The 18416-nt window shown below is 46.3% G+C and overlaps 1 protein-coding gene across 4 annotated transcripts in view; it reads left to right on the forward strand.

Annotated features, from left to right (window-relative positions):
• LOC139578454 (SRC kinase signaling inhibitor 1-like) overlaps window positions 1-18416 on the forward strand; it is a 193764-nt gene that overhangs the window by 94784 nt on the left and 80564 nt on the right. The window contains exon 1 of one of the 4 annotated variants that reach the window (XM_071406071.1): window positions 2056-2307. The exons of 1 other annotated variant lie outside the window; for it this stretch is intronic. In XM_071406071.1, the coding sequence (XP_071262172.1) occupies window positions 2283-2307 (25 nt within the window). In that variant the 5' untranslated portion in view covers window positions 2056-2282. Of the gene's footprint in view, window positions 1-2055; window positions 2308-18416 lie in introns of those variants that run through there. 2 more of the 4 variants (XM_071406091.1, XM_071406100.1) reach the window with 2 other exon arrangements.

An 18416-nucleotide genomic window follows, 5' to 3' on the forward strand; every position in this document is an offset into this window, starting at 1 on the left:
TAAACACTCAGACCCAGTGGTGTTAATTACGCACACACTCTTCTCTCTCCCCTCTCCTAGTTCTGATTGGTTGGGTTGATATGGGTCATTGTGATGAAATAGGCTAGAGAACGACCCCCAAGTGTCTCCTATACACAACACTTTTATTGAAGGGAATGACTGGAGCATAGAGAGATGGGGGTATCTTTACTATTCCTATGGTAGATATAGATTCAAAGCTTTATTAAATCAAAAGACTGCAGCTCATATAGAGAGGAGAAAGATAGAGGGACAGGAGGTGAGGATGAGGGAGGGGGAGAGAGAGGTGAGGATGAAGGAGATGGAGAGAGACAGAGATGAGGGAGGGAGACAGAGAGAGGTGAGGATGAGGGAGGGGAGAGAGAGGTGAGGATGAGGGAGGGGAGAGAGAGGTGAGGATGAAGGAGAGGGAGAGAGAGAGAGATGAGGGAGGGAGACAGAGAGGTGAGGATGAGGGAGGGGAGAGAGAGGTGAGGATGAATGAGAGGGAGAGAGAGAGATGAGGGAGGGAGAGAGAGAGAGAGGTGAGGATGAGGGAGGGGAGAGAGAGGTGAGGATGAAGGAGAAGGAGAGAGAGAGAGGTGAGGAAGAAGGAGAGCGAGAGAGAGAGAGATGAGGGAGAGAGAGAGAGAGGTGAGGATGAAGGAGAGGGAGAGAGAGAGAGAGGTGAGGATGAAGGAGAGGGAGAGAGAGAGAGATGAGGGAGAGAAAGAGAGAGGTGAGGATGAGGGAGGGGCAGAGAGAGGTGAGGATGAAGGAGAGGGAGAGAGAGAGAGAGAGAGAGAGGTGAGGATGATGGAGGGGGAGAGAGAGGTGAGGATGAGGGAGGGGAAGAGAGAGGTGAGGATGAAGGAGAGGGAGAGAAAGGTGAGGATGAAGGAGAAGGAGAGAGAGAGATGTGAGGATGAGGGAGGGGAGAGAGAGGTGAGGATGAAGGAGAGGGAGAGAGAGAGAGGTGAGGATGAGGGAGGGGAAGAGAGAGGTGAGGATGGGGCGGGGAGAGAGAGATGAGGATGAAGGAGGGGAAGAGAGAGGTGAGGATGAGGGAGGGGAAGAGAGAGGTGAGGATTAAGGAGAGGGAGAGAGAGAGAGGTGAGGATGAGGGAGAGGGAGAGAGAGAGAGAGGTGAGGATGAAGGAGAGGGAGAGAGAGAGATGAGGATAAAGGAGGGGAAGAGAGAGGTGAGGATGAGAGAGAGAGAGAGAGAGAGAGAGGAGGGAGATGGAGAGAGAGAGGTGAGGATGAGGGAGGGGGAGAGAGAGGTGAGGATGAAGGAGAGGGAGAGAGAGGTGAGGATGAAGGAGAGGGAGAGAGAGAGGTGAGGATGAGGGAGGGGAAGAGAGAGGTGAGGATGAAGGAGATTGAGAGAGAGAGAGAGAGAGAGAGAGAGAGGAGGGAGAGTGAGAGAGGGAGGTGAGGATGAGGGAGGGGGAGAGAGGGGTGAGGATGAAGGAGAGGGAGAGAGAGGTGAGGATGAAGGAGGGAGAGAAGGAGAGAGACCGAGAGAGATGAGAGAGGCGGGGCATAGGCAGATGGCAAGATGAAGGGAGGGAGAAGAGGAGGATGAGGACAGGTTGGGCAGAGCTGGCGGGGAGCGGAAGTGTTGCTGGGGCAACAGGAGAGACGATGAGGTGGGACATGTCAGTGGAGTGTCAATAATATGTGGCCTGGCTGGCTGACAGGACACACACAGACACATACTGTATACGGTACACGGGTCCAAAGACCCAGTGTCTTTAGTTCGTCAGCCAATCCATAAAGTGAAATGAGAATATAGTAATACCATATATTCTCTTCCTGTGATTTATCCTCTTCCTGTGATTTATCCTGCTCTGCTAGCTTGGAGCTACTGAGATGTACATAATGTGAGAGATGAGCGAGAAGGAGAGAGATGGACAACAAGGGACACGCAAGTAGACAGAAAGGCACAGAGACAATGTTAGGAGCTGGCAGCCTTCCTCCTCCAGCTCACCCACTGGGGTTTGCTCACACACTCTCTCTCTCTCTCTCTCTCTCTCTCTCTCTCTCTCTCTCTCTCTCTCTCTCTCTCTCTCTCTCTCTCTCTCTCTCTCTCTCTCTCTCTCTCCTTTCTCCCTCACTTCCCACTGTTCACGTCCCACCCTCTCTTTTGCTTCTGTTTCTCTCTCCCCCTCTCTGAGTCTCAGTCAGTGTCCGAGGTGTAGAAAGTGGGGTGGGAGAAGACAGAGAGGTTTGGAGTGATGAAATGACCAGAAGAGAGGGAGAGAGGGCTCACAGGTGTGCAGATGGAGAATGTTGAGGACCCCTCAGGTGGGCCAATACGTATCCTCTTCCCCTCCTCCCTCTGTTTGTCTGTCCTTTCCTCTTGTCCTTCACATTCCTCCATTTTCAATTACGCTCAACACATTTGTTTTGTCTTTCTCTCCCGTTCTCTCCATCTCTTCGCCGCTGTGTCTTTGTGTGTTGTTAAAGTGTGTGTGTTTGCTAGCAGGGCTCTGGTATTTAGTCCTGTAAAGCCGGAGCGTTTGGGGACTGTGTCTCTGTCTCAATCTGCTGTCTGTCTGTCATTGCAGTCACGTAGCTCTGCCTGCTGACACTTTTCTAAGGCTGCTTTGGCTCTTCCAGTTTACTGCTGCTGGTTCGGTCATGGAAAGTTGCTTGTGAGGCGTTGTCATGGTTTCAGATGTGCCTTCTGTCTCTTTGGCCATTATGTTTTGAGAGTGGGTCTTTTGAGAGTGTGTGTTTACGTGTGTGTGTGTGTGTGTGTGCATGTGTGTGTGTGTGCATGTGTGTGTAAGAGCGTGTGTTACAGCATGTGAATGCATGTGTGTTAACATAAAGCTAACGTGTGTGTGTCTGTGTTACCTGAGAAACTACATTATGTGGATAGTGGACATACTGTAGCGAGACCATGCCTATACCATGTGTTTACCATGCCTTTGCCATGTCTATACTATGTGTTTACCATGCCTTTACCATGCCTATACCATTACCTTTACCATGCCTTTACCATACATTTACCATACCTTTACCATGCCCATACTATGACTTTACCATTACCTTTACCATACCTTTACCATGCCTTTACCATGCCTTTACCATACCTTTACCATGCCTTTCCCATGCCTTTACCATACCTTTACCATGCCTTTACCATGCCTTTACCATGCCCTTACCATGCCTTTACCATGCCTTTACCATACCTTTACCATGTGAGCCCTGCCTATAGGCACTAGCACATGCAGCTCTACCCATATCCCACTGTTGCCAAGGTGATGTCACAGAGCAAAGAAAGGTCTCTGTTTATCTTATTGCCTCACTCTCTCTCTCCCTCACTCGCTCTGTCTCTGTCTCTCTCTCAATCCATCTCTCTCTCTCTCCCTCACTCTCTCTCTCTCTATCTCTCCCTCATTCCATCTCTCTCCCCCTCTCTCTCTGTCTCTCCCTCATGCCATCTCTCTCTCTCTCTCTCTCTCTCTCTCTCTCTCTCTCTCAATTCAATTCAATTCAATTCAAGGGGCTTTATTGGCATGGGAAACATGTGTTAACATTGCCAAAGCAAGTGAGGTAGATAATATACAAAAGTCAAATAAACAATAAAAATGAACAGTAAACATTACACATACAGAAGTTTCAAAACAATAAAGACATTACAAATGTCATATTATATATATGCAGTGTTGTAACAATGTACAAATGGTTAAAGCACACAAGTTAAAATAAATAAACATAAATATGGGTTGTATTTACAATGGTGTTTGTTCTTCACTGGTTGCCCTTTTCTTGTGGCAACAGGTCACAAATCTTGCTGCTGTGATGGCACACTGTGGAATTTCACCCAGTAGATATGGGAGTTTATCAAAATTGGATTTGTTTTCGAATTCTTTGTGGATCTGTGTAATCTGAGGGAAATATGTCTCTCTAATATGGTCATACATTGGGCAGGAGGTTAGGAAGTGCAGCTCAGTTTCCACCTCATTTTGTGGGCAGTGAGCACATAGCATGTCTTCTCTTGAGAGCCATGTCTGCCTACGGCGGCCTTTCTCAATAGCAAGGCTATGCTCACTGAGTCTGTACATAGTCAAAGCTTTCCTTAAGTTTGGGTCAGTCACAGTGGTTAGGTATTCTGCCACTGTATACTCTCTGTTTAGGGCCAAATAGCATTCTAGTTTGCTCTGTTTTTTTGTTAATTCTTTCCAATGTGTCAAGTAATTATCTTTTTGTTTTCTCATGATTTGGTTGGGTCTAATTGTGCTGTTGTCCTGGGGCTCTGTGGGGTGTGTTTGTGTTTGTGAACAGAGCCCTAGGACCAGCTTGCTTAGGGGACTCTTCTCCAGGTTCATCTCTCTCTCTCTCTCTCTCTCTCTCTCTCTCTCTCTCTCTCTCTCTCTCTCTCTCTCTCTCTCTCTCTCTCTCTCTCTCTCTCTCTCTCTCTCTCTCTCTCTCTCTCTCTCTCTCTCGCTCATCTGAGCTGCAATCGTTGCCATTGGGCCAGGGAGGGAGTAGTACATACCAGTAGTTGGAACACATTACTTAGACAGGTGGTGGGTCCATCCAGTGTGGTATAGTTCATCATTATCCCCCTGTAATGGCCCTATCCTCCAGGCTCAGTAATGGACAGTACTGTGAAGCCCATCCACTCCCCTGAGGCTTGATGGTGATGTCACACCTGCACAGGTTGCACATAAAGCCAGTCAGGCATGGAGGAGCAAGACCAGCATCTGGACTGCCTGGAGGAAGCTGCCTGCCAACCTACCTGTCTGTCTGTCTGTCTGTCTGTCTGTCTGTCTGTCTGTCTGTCCGTCCGTCCGTCCGTCCGTCCGTCCGTCCGTCCGTCCGTCCGTCCGTCCGTCCGTCCGTCCGTCCGTCCGTCCGTCCGTCCGTCCGTCTGTCTGTCTGTCTGTCTGTCTGTCTGTCTGTGTAGATGAGCTGGTTAGACTAGACATACAGTATTATAGAGCTACAATGCTGTGAGTACTGAAGAGCAGGCATAACGCAGTATTTGAAAGTAGTGTTCTTCTGCATTTTAGTGGTAGTGTGTGTGTGTGTGTGTGTGTGTGTGTGTGTGTGTGTGTGTGTGTGTGTGTGTGTGTGTGTGTGTGTGTGTGTGTGTGTGTGTGTGTGTGTGTGTGTGTGTGTGTGTGTGTGTGTGTGTGTGTGTGTGTGTGTGTGTGTGTGTGTGTGTGTGTGTGTGTGTGTGTGTGTGTGTGTGTGTGTGTGCGTGCGTGTGTGCGTAGGGTGGCAGTGTCTCTCTCTGGCTTTCATTAGCCCCCTCTGTTCTGAGGCAATGAAGGTAAACACCTCTCCTCCCTTCCTCTGTCTCCCCTTCAACTCTCATCTCTGTGTGCACTGAATCGTAAAGCAGAAGTGTGTGTGTGTGTGTGTGTGTGTGTGTGTGTGTGTGTGTGTGTGTGTGTGTGTGTGTGTGTGTGTGTGTGTGTGTGTGTGTGTGTGTGTGTGTGTGTGTGTGTGTGTGTGTGTGTGTGTGTGTGTGTGTGTGTGTGTGTGTGTGTGTGTGCAGTGATCCTTGAATTAACACTTGGCCTCCTCTTCCCTTCCTCTTTCTCTTGCTGTTCCATCTTGAAAATAATGTTTTTCTGTTAATTAGTCAGGCAAACCTCTGGAGTTGAACTTACTATTTATTAATTCCTCTGGTTCGATGTCCTCAGTGAATAGAAATAGCGTATAAAGGGATGGGGTGTGTGTCAATGATCGAAAGGATCAATAACAGGTGGATAAAAGGGTCACGGTGCTCACACACACAGCACACACACACACACACACACACACACACAGGGTTGGGGATTAGACAAAAGGTGTGCACTCTTCGCAACACTGATTTTCCCATCATCAACAACACACACCCTCAGAAAGGGTAGAGAGAAAGAGAGAATGGATGTATATATATAGATATATAGAGAAAGAGAGAATGGATGTATATATATAGATATATATATAGAGAGAGAGAAAGAGAGAGAGTTATAATGAGAGAAAGAGAGAGACAGGGAGATGAAAGACAGAGAAGTGAAGTGAGCAGAAACAGCTCCTGAGAACATTTACTGCATTAAAACAAGGTCAATCCTGGGAGTGGACTGGGTCAGTACTGTATTGACAGACTGTGTGTAGGAGTGGACTGGGTCAGTACTGTATAGACAGACTGTGTATAGGAGTGGACTGGGTCAGTACTGTATAGACAGACTGTGTAGGAGTGGACTGGGTCAGTACTGTATAGACAGACTGTGTATAGGAGTGGACTGGGTCAGTACTGTATAGACAGACTGTGTATAGGAGTGGACTGGGTCAATACTGTATAGACAGACTGTGTAGGAGTGGACTGGGTCAGTACTGTATAGACAGACTGTGTAGGAGTGGACTGGGTCAGTACTGTATAGACAGACTGTGTGTAGGAGTGGACTGGGTCAGTACTGTAGAGACAGACTGTGTGTAGGAGTGGGCTGGGTCAGTATTTTATAGACAGACTGTGTGTTGGACTGGACTGGGTCAGTGGTGTCTAGACAGACTGCGTGTAGGAGTGGACTGGGTCAGTACTGTATAGACAGACTGTGTGTAGGACTGGACTGGGTCAGTACTGTATAGACAGACTGTGTGTAGGACTGGACTGGGTCAGTACTGTATAGACAGACTGTGTGTAGGAGTGGACTGGGTCAGTACTGTAGAGACAGACTGTGTGTAGGAGTGGACTGGGTCAGTACTGTATAGACAGACTGTGTACAGGAGTTGACTGGGTCAGTTCTGTATAGACAGACTGTGTAGGAGTGGACTGGGTCAGTACTGTATAGACAGACTGTGTAGGAGTGGACTGGGTCAGTACTGTATAGACAGACTGTGTATAGGAGTGGACTGGGTCAGTTCTGTATAGACAGACTGTGTAGGAGTGGACTGGGTCAGTACTGTATAGACAGACTGTGTAGGAGTGGACTGGGTCAGTGGTGTCTAGACAGACTGCGTGTAGGACTGGACTGGGTCAGTACTGTATAGACAGACTGTGTGTAGGACTGGACTTGGTCAGTACTGTATAGACAGACTGTGTGTAGGAGTGGACTTGGTCAGTACTGTATAGACAGACTGTGTGTAGGAGTGGACTGGGTCAGTACTGTAGAGACAGACTGTGTGTAGGAGTGGGCTGGGTCAGTATTTTATAGACAGACTGTGTGTTGGACTGGACTGGGTCAGTGGTGTCTAGACAGACTGCGTGTAGGAGTGGACTGGGTCAGTACTGTATAGACAGACTGTGTGTAGGACTGGACTGGGTCAGTACTGTATAGACAGACTGTGTGTAGGACTGGACTGGGTCAGTACTGTATAGACAGACTGTGTGTAGGAGTGGACTGGGTCAGTACTGTAGAGACAGACTGTGTGTAGGAGTGGACTGGGTCAGTACTGTATAGACAGACTGTGTACAGGAGTTGACTGGGTCAGTTCTGTATAGACAGACTGTGTAGGAGTGGACTGGGTCAGTACTGTATAGACAGACTGTGTAGGAGTGGACCGGGTCAGTACTGTATAGACAGACTGTGTATAAGAGTGGACTGGGTCAGTTCTGTATAGACAGACTGTGTAGGAGTGGACTGGGTCAGTACTGTATAGACAGACTGTGTAGGAGTGGACTGGGTCAGTGGTGTCTAGACAGACTGCGTGTAGGACTGGACTGGGTCAGTACTGTATAGACAGACTGTGTGTAGGACTGGACTTGGTCAGTACTGTATAGACAGACTGTGTGTAGGAGTGGACTTGGTCAGTACTGTATAGACAGACTGTGTGTAGGAGTGGACTGGGTCAGTACTGTAGAGACAGACTGTGTGTAGGAGTGGACTGGGTCAGTACTGTATTGACAGACTGTGTGTAGTAGTGGACTGGGTCAGTACTGTGTAGACAGACTTTGTGTAGGACTGGACTGGGTCAGTACTGTATAGACAGACTGTGTGTAGTAGTGGACTGGGTCAGTACTGTATAGACAGACTGTGTGTAGGAGTGGACTGGGTCAGTACTGTATAGACAGACTGTGTGTAGTAGTGGACTGTGTCAGTACTGTATAGACAGACTGTGTGTAGGAGTGGAAGGGGTCAGTACTGTATTGACAGACTGTGTGTAGGAGTGGACTGGGTCAGTACTGTATTGACAGACTGTGTGTAGGAGTGGACTGGGTAAGTACTGTATAGACAGACTGTGTGTAGGAGTGGACTGGGTCAGTTCTGTATAGACAGACTGTGTGTAGGAGTGGACTGGGTCAGTACTGTGTAGACAGACTGTGTGTAAGAGTGGACTGGGTCAGTACTGTATAGACAGACTGTGTGTAGGAGTGGACTGGGTCAGTACTGTGTAGACAGACTGTGTGTAAGAGTGGACTGGGTCAGTACTGTGTAGACAGACTGTGTGTAGGAGTGGACTGGGTCAGTACTGTATAGACAGACTGTGTGTAGGAGTGGACTGGGTCAGTACTGTATAGACAGACTGTGTGTAGTAGTGGACTGTGTCAGTACTGTATAGACAGACTGTGTGTAGGACTGGACTGGGTCAGTACTGTATAGACAGACTGTGTGTAGTAGTGGACTGGGTCAGTACTGTATAGACAGACTGTGTGTAGGACTGGACTGGGTCAGTACTGTATAGACAGACTGTGTGTAGGAGTGGACTGGGTCAGTACTGTATAGACAGACTGTGTGTAGTAGTGGACTGGGTCAGTACTGTATAGACAGACTGTGTGTAGGACTGGACTGGGTCAGTACTGTATAGACAGACTGTGTAGGAGTGGACTGGGTCAGTACTGTATAGACAGACTGTGTATAGGAGTGGACTGGGTCAGTACTGTATAGACAGACTGTGTATAGGAGTGGACTGGGTCAATACTGTATAGACAGACTGTGTAGGAGTGGACTGGGTCAGTACTGTATAGACAGACTGTGTAGGAGTGGACTGGGTCAGTACTGTATAGACAGACTGTGTGTAGGAGTGGACTGGGTCAGTACTGTAGAGACAGACTGTGTGTAGGAGTGGGCTGGGTCAGTATTTTATAGACAGACTGTGTGTTGGACTGGACTGGGTCAGTGGTGTCTAGACAGACTGCGTGTAGGAGTGGACTGGGTCAGTACTGTATAGACAGACTGTGTGTAGGACTGGACTGGGTCAGTACTGTATAGACAGACTGTGTGTAGGACTGGACTGGGTCAGTACTGTATAGACAGACTGTGTGTAGGAGTGGACTGGGTCAGTACTGTAGAGACAGACTGTGTGTAGGAGTGGACTGGGTCAGTACTGTATAGACAGACTGTGTACAGGAGTTGACTGGGTCAGTTCTGTATAGACAGACTGTGTAGGAGTGGACTGGGTCAGTACTGTATAGACAGACTGTGTAGGAGTGGACTGGGTCAGTACTGTATAGACAGACTGTGTATAGGAGTGGACTGGGTCAGTTCTGTATAGACAGACTGTGTAGGAGTGGACTGGGTCAGTACTGTATAGACAGACTGTGTAGGAGTGGACTGGGTCAGTGGTGTCTAGACAGACTGCGTGTAGGACTGGACTGGGTCAGTACTGTATAGACAGACTGTGTGTAGGACTGGACTTGGTCAGTACTGTATAGACAGACTGTGTGTAGGAGTGGACTTGGTCAGTACTGTATAGACAGACTGTGTGTAGGAGTGGACTGGGTCAGTACTGTAGAGACAGACTGTGTGTAGGAGTGGACTGGGTCAGTACTGTATTGACAGACTGTGTGTAGTAGTGGACTGGGTCAGTACTGTATAGACAGACTGTGTGTAGGACTGGACTGGGTCAGTACTGTATAGACAGACTGTGTGTAGTAGTGGACTGGGTCAGTACTGTATAGACAGACTGTGTGTAGGAGTGGACTGGGTCAGTACTGTATAGACAGACTGTGTGTAGTAGTGGACTGTGTCAGTACTGTATAGACAGACTGTGTGTAGGAGTGGACTGGGTCAGTACTGTATTGACAGACTGTGTGTAGGAGTGGACTGGGTCAGTACTGTATTGACAGACTGTGTGTAGGAGTGGACTGGGTAAGTACTGTATAGACAGACTGTGTGTAGGAGTGGACTGGGTCAGTTCTGTATAGACAGACTGTGTGTAGGAGTGGACTGGGTCAGTACTGTGTAGACAGACTGTGTGTAAGAGTGGACTGGGTCAGTACTGTATAGACAGACTGTGTGTAGGAGTGGACTGGGTCAGTACTGTGTAGACAGACTGTGTGTAAGAGTGGACTGGGTCAGTACTGTGTAGACAGACTGTGTGTAGGAGTGGACTGGGTCAGTACTGTATAGACAGACTGTGTGTAGGAGTGGACTGGGTCAGTACTGTATAGACAGACTGTGTGTAGTAGTGGACTGTGTCAGTACTGTATAGACAGACTGTGTGTAGGACTGGACTGGGTCAGTACTGTATAGACAGACTGTGTGTAGTAGTGGACTGGGTCAGTACTGTATAGACAGACTGTGTGTAGGACTGGACTGGGTCAGTACTGTATAGACAGACTGTGTGTAGGAGTGGACTGGGTCAGTACTGTATAGACAGACTGTGTGTAGTAGTGGACTGTGTCAGTACTGTATAGACAGACTGTGTGTAGGACTGGACTGGGTCAGTACTGTATAGACAGACTGTGTGTAGTAGTGGACTGGGTCAGTACTGTATAGACAGACTGTGTATAGGACTGGACTGGGTCAGTACTGTATAGACAGACTGTGTGTAGGAGTGGACTGGGTCAGTACTGTATTGACAGACTGTGTGTAATAGTGGACTGGGTCAGTACTGTATAGACAGACTGTGTGTAGGAGTGGACTGGGTCAGTACTGTATAGACAGACTGTGTGTAGGAGTGGACTGGGTCAGTTCTGTATAGACAGACTGTGTGTAGGAGTGGACTGGGTCAGTTCTGTATAGACAGACTGTGTGTAGGAGTGGACTGGGTCAGTTCTGTATAGACAGACTGTGTGTAGGAGTGGACTGTGTCAGTACTGTATAGACAGACTGTGTGTAGGAGTGGACTGGGTCAGTACTGTACAGACAGACTGTGTGTAGGAGTGGACTGGGTCAGTACTGTATAGACAGACTGTGTGTAGGAGTGGACTGGGTCAGTACTGTACAGACAGACTGTGTGTAGGACTGGACTGGGTCAGTACTGTATAGACAGACTGTGTGTAGTAGTGGACTGGGTCAGTACTGTATAGACAGACTGTGTGTAGTAGTGGACTGTGTCAGTACTGTATAGACAGACTGTGTGTAGGAGTGGACTGGGTCAGTACTGTACAGACAGACTGTGTGTAGGAGTGGACTGGGTCAGTACTGTATAGACAGACTGTGTGTAGGAGTGGACTGGGTCAGTTCTGTATAGACAGACTGTGTGTAGGAGTGGACTGGGTCAGTTCTGTATAGACAGACTGTGTGTAGGAGTGGACTGGGTCAGTTCTGTATAGACAGACTGTGTGTAGGAGTGGACTGGGTCAGTACTGTACAGACAGACTGTGTGTAGGAGTGGACTGGGTCAGTACTGTATAGACAGACTGTGTGTAGGAGTGGACTGGGTCAGTACTGTACAGACAGACTGTGTGTAGGAGTGGACTGGGTCAGTACTGTATAGACAGACTGTGTGTAGGAGTGGACTGGGTCAGTACTGTACAGACAGACTGTGTGTAGGAGTGGACTGGGTCAGTACTGTATAGACAGAATGTGTGTAGGAGTGGACTGGGTCAGTTCTGTATAGACAGACTGTGTGTAGGAGTGGACTGGGTCAGTACTGTATGTGGGATGTTTAATATTTCTATTTGGTGTGTGGATCTATTCTCCTGGATGTTTTGACAGTCCCAGTAGGCAACTGATAAGTGACTCAGTCAAGTGATGCTGCCTGCTCAGTCTGTCTACTGCAGATCAGTGTTACTCACCAGACTTACCACTTGACTTTAAGCCCGGTAACAATCCAGTTCCACGCTGCGTTTGTGCAGGAGGAGTCCTCCTGCTACTAACTTATTGCCACTGAGAGGATGGAAGGTGTAAGGAAAGAAATGACGGGCTTGAAGGAAGAGCTCATCTCCTCGTTGGAAAGGCCTTTCTGAACAGAGGAGTCGGCTAGTACATCTCTTAATTAGGACACGTGTGGTGTGTGAGCAAAGGATAGGAATGTCTTTAGCAGTATGAGGGTATGTTATGGGTGTATGTGGAGGGGAGGTGAGGTGCTGATTGAGATTTTTGTCTGACCCCTTTCCTGCTATTCCCTGAGTTGGATGACAGCTTCACGCCCTGTTGATCTACATAGGGTGTTCCAGAGGTGGGGGATCGCCTGAGAGATAGGGGTGGGGAGGAAAACACTGGTGGGGGAGGGTGTATGTGTGTGTGGGGTGGGGTGGGGGGTCAGTGAGGGGCTGATGGAGGATGCAATTGAGACTGAAAGAGCGAGAGAAAGAGGAGAGAGCAAGTGATTGACAAGCTTTTAAATGAAGGAGTGGAAATGCCCAGATGCACCCGATGATGCATGAAGATGTTGTTCAATCAGAACTCACAGAACACGGGAGAAAGCAACATACAGTCCCTGTTGGGTTGGGGAGAGGAGGTGGGTGGAGCGGAAGGGAACAAGTTTTAGAAAAGTGCTTTTAAAAAGTGCTTTTAAAGGATAGGGGCAAAAGTGGAGATGGGATACAAAAGAAGAGCAGGATGGATAGAAACATAGCAGCTATTTCAGTGCACTTCATACATACAGTAAATCCAGGTGAGGAAGAAACAGAACAGTTACATGGAGGAAGGGAGAGAACAGAGAAAGCAGATGAACGAGTGACAGTGTGAGGGGGAGGCAGGGAGGTGGGGGTAAGGTAAAGCAGGAGGTCTGTTTTTCGGAGGAGTCAGAAGGCTACTTCCCTATGGTCATATACTGTAGTTTAGATTAATGTTCCCCTGTCATGTCCCAGGCCACCACCTGTCAAACACACTGTCCCAGTTACATACAGTATATAACCTCCAGCCCACTCACAACACTAATGAGACTGTGACAAATTCTTGTAGAGGAACCCCCTCCCTCCCTCCATCTCTCTCTCCCTCTTTCTCTCTCTCTCCCTCTCTGTCTCTCTCTCTCTAGCCTCTCCTCTCAAATAACTAATCTGTTCTCTCACCCTAATGCCCACTCCTGCTTTCTGGGTCTCATTTGTATTGTCTTGCTCCTGTCTTTTTCCACTGCCTGTATGACTTCCTCTGACCCAGCCTCCACTCTCCCCCTTCTCTCGCCCCCTCTCTCTCACCTGCTTTCAAATACACAACTTTAACTTGGTGTCCATTATGTCTGGTGTCCATTATGCCTCTTTCTCTTTCACCCTCTTGCTTCTAACCTTCTCCCTCTTACCCCTCTCTCTCATTCTCTGTGTGCCTCTCTCCCATTTATGTTTCTATCACTCTCCCTCTCTCTCTCGCTCTCTCTCTCACCCTCCATTTCTCTCACTCTCTTTCCCCCTTCCTCCATCTCTCTCTCTCCTTTCTCTCACCCCCCTACCCCCATGTACCTCTCTCTCTATGTGGTAGTGACTCAGTGCTCTAGTTGCAAGCTGGATTAGCCCTTGGCTTTGCTGTCGGCTGCTCCAGAAGCTCTGAGGCAGGTCACTCAGGATTGTCAGAATTACAGCTTCAGCCTCGGACAGCAGGATAGTTCAAGAGAGAGGGATGGGTGGAGGGAGGGAGGGAGCTTTAAGCACTTCTCTGGTCTTCTGCTTGAGGAATTTTGGGAACAAGATGGACCATCTCTCCTCTCAAAGCAATATCCTTAGCTATTCTATTTACTCACTCCAAAGGTTTGCCAATGCTATTTTGCTAAAGCTATGCAGGTGTCATGTTCATCATGGCATGGCATAAATTCTGAAGCACATAGTTGGGAGAGGAACATTTCCCCTCCCCTCCCCAGCAGTAGATCATGGTTGTTGCCCCCAGAGAGAAAGCCCTAGCATGGGTCTGATGGTCAGCCCGGCTCCCTGTCGACACCCAGGGTACACAGCTAATCAGATCACCCTGAGGAAACGTCAGGAAATGTCAGGTTCTGTGGGGTACTGTGGTAAATGTTAGAGTCCTCCATGTGAGACTGAAACGCTAGCGTGTCTGTCTCAAAGGCCATACCATCCAGCTTAGATCCATGATCCGTTCCTCTGTGTAGACATCACGGACAAACTGAATTGGTCCACCCACACAGACAGTGTTGTGAAGAAGGCGCAGCAGCGCCTCTTCAACCTCAGGAGGCTGAAGAAATTCGGCTTGTCACCAAAAGCACTCACAAACTTCTACAGATGCACAATCGAGAGCATCCTGTCGGGCTGTATCACCGCCTGGTACGGCAACTGCTCCGCCCACAACCGTAAGGCTCTCCAGAGGGTAGTGAGGTCTGCACAACGCATCACCGGGGGCAAACTACCTGCCCTCCAGGACACCTACACCACCTGATGTCACAGGAAGGCCATAAAGATCAAGGACAACAACCACCCGAGCCACTGCCTGTTCACCCCGCTATCATCCAGAAGGCGAGGTCAGTACAGGTGCATCAAAGCAGGGACCGAGAGACTGAAAAACAGCTTCTATCTCAAGGCCATCAGACTGTTAAACAGCCACCACTAACATTTAGTGGCCGCTGCCAACATACTGACTCAACTCCAGCCACTTTAATAATGGGAATTGATGGAAATTATGTAAAAATGTATCACTAGCCACTTTAAACAATGCCACTTAATATAATGTTTACATACCCTACATTACTCATCTCATATGTATATGTATATACTGTACTCTATATCATCTACTGCATCTTGCCATCTTTATGTAATACATGTATCACTAGCCACTTTAAACTATGCCACTTTATGTTTACATACCCTACATTACTCATCTCATATGTATAGACTGTACACTATACCATCTACTGCATCTTGCCTATGCCGTTCTGTACCATCACTCATTCATATATTTTTATGTACATATTCTTTATCCCTTTACACTTGTGTGTATAAGGTAGTAGTTGTGGAATTGTTAGGTTAGATTACTTGTTGGTTATTACTGCATTGTCGGAACTAGAAGCACAAGCATTTCGCTACACTCGCATTAACATCTGCTAACCATGTGTATGTGACAAATAAAATTTGATTTGATTTGATTATACTGTAGCAAGGGAGGGAGAGAGGAAAACAGATAGAGACAGACAGACAGAGATAGAGAATGACAGAGACAAGAGACAGTTGAATTACTGAAGCTGAAATGCTACACTATATAAAGAACATTTGTAATCTTTGAGTGTGTGTGTGTGTGTGTGTGTGTGTGTGTGTGTGTGTGTGTGTGTGTGTGTGTGTGTGTGTGTGTGTGTGTGTGTGTGTGTGTGTGTGTGTGTGTGTGTGTGTGTGTGTGTGTGTGTGTGTGTGTGTGTGTGTGTGTGTGTGTGTGTGTGTGTGTGTGTGTGTGTGTGCAGAATACTCAATACGATTCCCAGACATCAGTAAAAACGCGTAAGCAGTCAAAACTAATCACCACTTCACAGTATTCATTTCAACTTCTATCTGCTCGCCTGATTGATTGTGAGAGCTTTAATTTTGTGGAGGGAAGCATGGAGGTGAGGTGACTGCTGTACCCTGCTGTACCCTGCTGTAGTAAGCCTCTGTGCAATTACTCATTTCTCCCACCTAGACAGAGTACTCTCCTCCATTTGGGAACAGACTGATAGATCAGAAGTAGGCTGCGATGGCGACAGGGCAGTTCAGGGACTGCTTTCTGTTTGACTCGGTAGTGTCAAGTATGATTTATATTGACCTTTCAACAAAAGACATCCAAGGAGAGAAGGGCTTTTGAGAAAGTACTATTTAGACTGACAAATGATGTATCTTGTTACACTATTTGCAGGGTGTGGTATTAACTAAGGGTATGGTATTAACTAAGGGTATGGTATTAACTAAGGGTATGGTATTAACTAAGGGTGTGGTATTAACTAAGGGTATGGTATTAACTAAGGGTATGGTATTAACTAAGGGTGTGGTATTAACTAAGGGTATGGTATTAACTAAGGGTATGGTATTAACTAAGGGTGTGGTATTAACTAAGGGTATGGTATTAACTAAGGGTATGGTATTAACTAAGGGTGTGGTATTAACTAAGGGTATGGTATTAACTAAGGGTATGGTATTAACTAAGGGTGTGGTATTAACTAAGGGTATGGTATTAACTAAGGGTGTGGTATTAACTAAGGGTATGGTATTAACTAAGGGTATGGTATTAACTAAGGGTATGGTATTAACTAAGGGTATGGTATTAACTAAGGGTGTGGTATTAACTAAGGGTATGGTATTAACTAAGGGTATGGTATTAACTAAGGGTATGGTATTAACTAAGGGTATGGTATTAACTAAGGGTGTGGTATTAACTAAGGGTATGGTATTAACTAAGGGTATGGTATTAACTAAGGGTGTGGTATTAACTAAGGGTATGGTATTAACTAAGGGTATGGTATTAACTAAGGGTATGGTATTAACTAAGGGTGTGGTATTAACTAAGGGTATGGTATTAACTAAGGGTATGGTATTAACTAAGGGTGTGGTATTAACTAAGGGTATGGTATTAACTAAGGGTATGGTATTAACTAAGGGTGTGGTATTAACTAAGGGTATGGTATTAACTAAGGGTATGGTATTAACTAAGGGTGTGGTATTAACTAAGGGTATGGTATTAACTAAGGGTATGGTATTAACTAAGGGTATGGTGTTAACTAAGGGTATGGTATTAACTAAGGGTGTGGTATTAACTAAGGGTGTGGTATTAACTAAGGGTATGGTATTAACTAAGGGTGTGGTATTAACTAAGGGTATGGTATTAACTAAGGGTATGGTATTAACTAAGGGTGTGGTATTAACTAAGGGTGTGGTATTAACTAAGGGTATGGTATTAACTAAGGGTATGGTATTAACTAAGGGTATGGTGTTAACTAAGGGTATGGTATTAACTAAGGGTGTGGTATTAACTAAGGGTGTGGTATTAACTAAGGGTATGGTATTAACTAAGGGTGTGGTATTAACTAAGGGTATGGTATTAACTAAGGGTATGGTATTAACTAAGGGTGTGGTATTAACTAAGGGTGTGGTATTAACTAAGGGTATGGTATTAACTAAGGGTATGGTATTAACTAAGGGTGTGGTATTAACTAAGGGTGTGGTATTAACTAAGGGTATGGTATTAACTAAGGGTGTGGTATTAACTAAGGGTGTGGTATTAACTAAGGGTGTGGTATTAACTAAGGGTGTGGTATTAACTAAGGGTATGGTATTAACTAAGGGTATGGTATTAACTAAGGGTGTGGTATTAACTAAGGGTGTGGTATTAACTAAGGGTATGGTATTAACTAAGGGTATGGTATTAACTAAGGGTGTGGTATTAACTAAGGGTATGGTATTAACTAAGGGTATGGTATTAACTAAGGGTATGGTATTAACTAAGGGTATGGTATTAACTAAGGGTGTGGTATTAACTAAGGGTGTGGTATTAACTAAGGGTGTGGTATTAACTAAGGGTATGGTATTAACTAAGGGTATGGCATTAACTAAGGGTATGGTATTAACTAAGGGTATGGTGTTAACTAAGGGTATGGTATTAACTAAGGGTATGGTATTAACTAAGGGTACTAAGGGTGTGGTATTAACTAAAGGTATGGTATTAACTAAGGGTATGGTATTAACTAAGGGTATGGTATTAACTAAGGGTATGGCGTTAACTAAGGGTATGGTATTAACTAAGGGTATGGTGTTAACTAAGGGTATGGTATTAACTATGGGTATGGTATTAACTAAGGGTATGGTATTAACTAAGGGTATGGAATTAACTAAGGGTACTAAGGGTGTGGTATTAACTAAAGGTATGGTATTAACTAAGGGTATGGTATGAACTAAGGGTATGATATTAACTAAGTGAAGGACAAATGTACAGTCATGTGTTTGTCGGATTGAAGTAACAGGTGCATGACAGAAAGGACCATATTGACAATGTGATTCTATCATGTTGGCCTCCATCACATTTTACACTGTGTTGTGGGAGTGTTCCACAATGTTGCTGATAGTTCTGTTGGAGTTGTGTTGGGTCAAATCAAATCAAATTCAATGTCATTTGTCACATGCATTGTAGGCAACAGGTGTAGACTAACAGTGAATTTCTTACATACGGGTCCTACCCAACAATGCAGAGAGAAAAAAATAACACGAGGAATAAATACACAATGAGTACGATAACTTGGCTATATACACAGGGTACCAGTACCGAGTTGATGTGCAGGGGTACGATGTCATTGAGGTAGATATGTGTTGTGTTGCTATAGTGGGAGTTGAGGTAGATATGTATTATGTTGCTATAGTGGGAGTTGAGGTAGATATGTATTACGTTGCTGTAGAGGGAGTTGAGGTA

Source organism: Salvelinus alpinus, chromosome 1 (assembly GCF_045679555.1).
Source record: "Salvelinus alpinus chromosome 1, SLU_Salpinus.1, whole genome shotgun sequence".
In the NCBI taxonomy this organism is placed as follows: domain Eukaryota; kingdom Metazoa; phylum Chordata; class Actinopteri; order Salmoniformes; family Salmonidae; genus Salvelinus; species Salvelinus alpinus.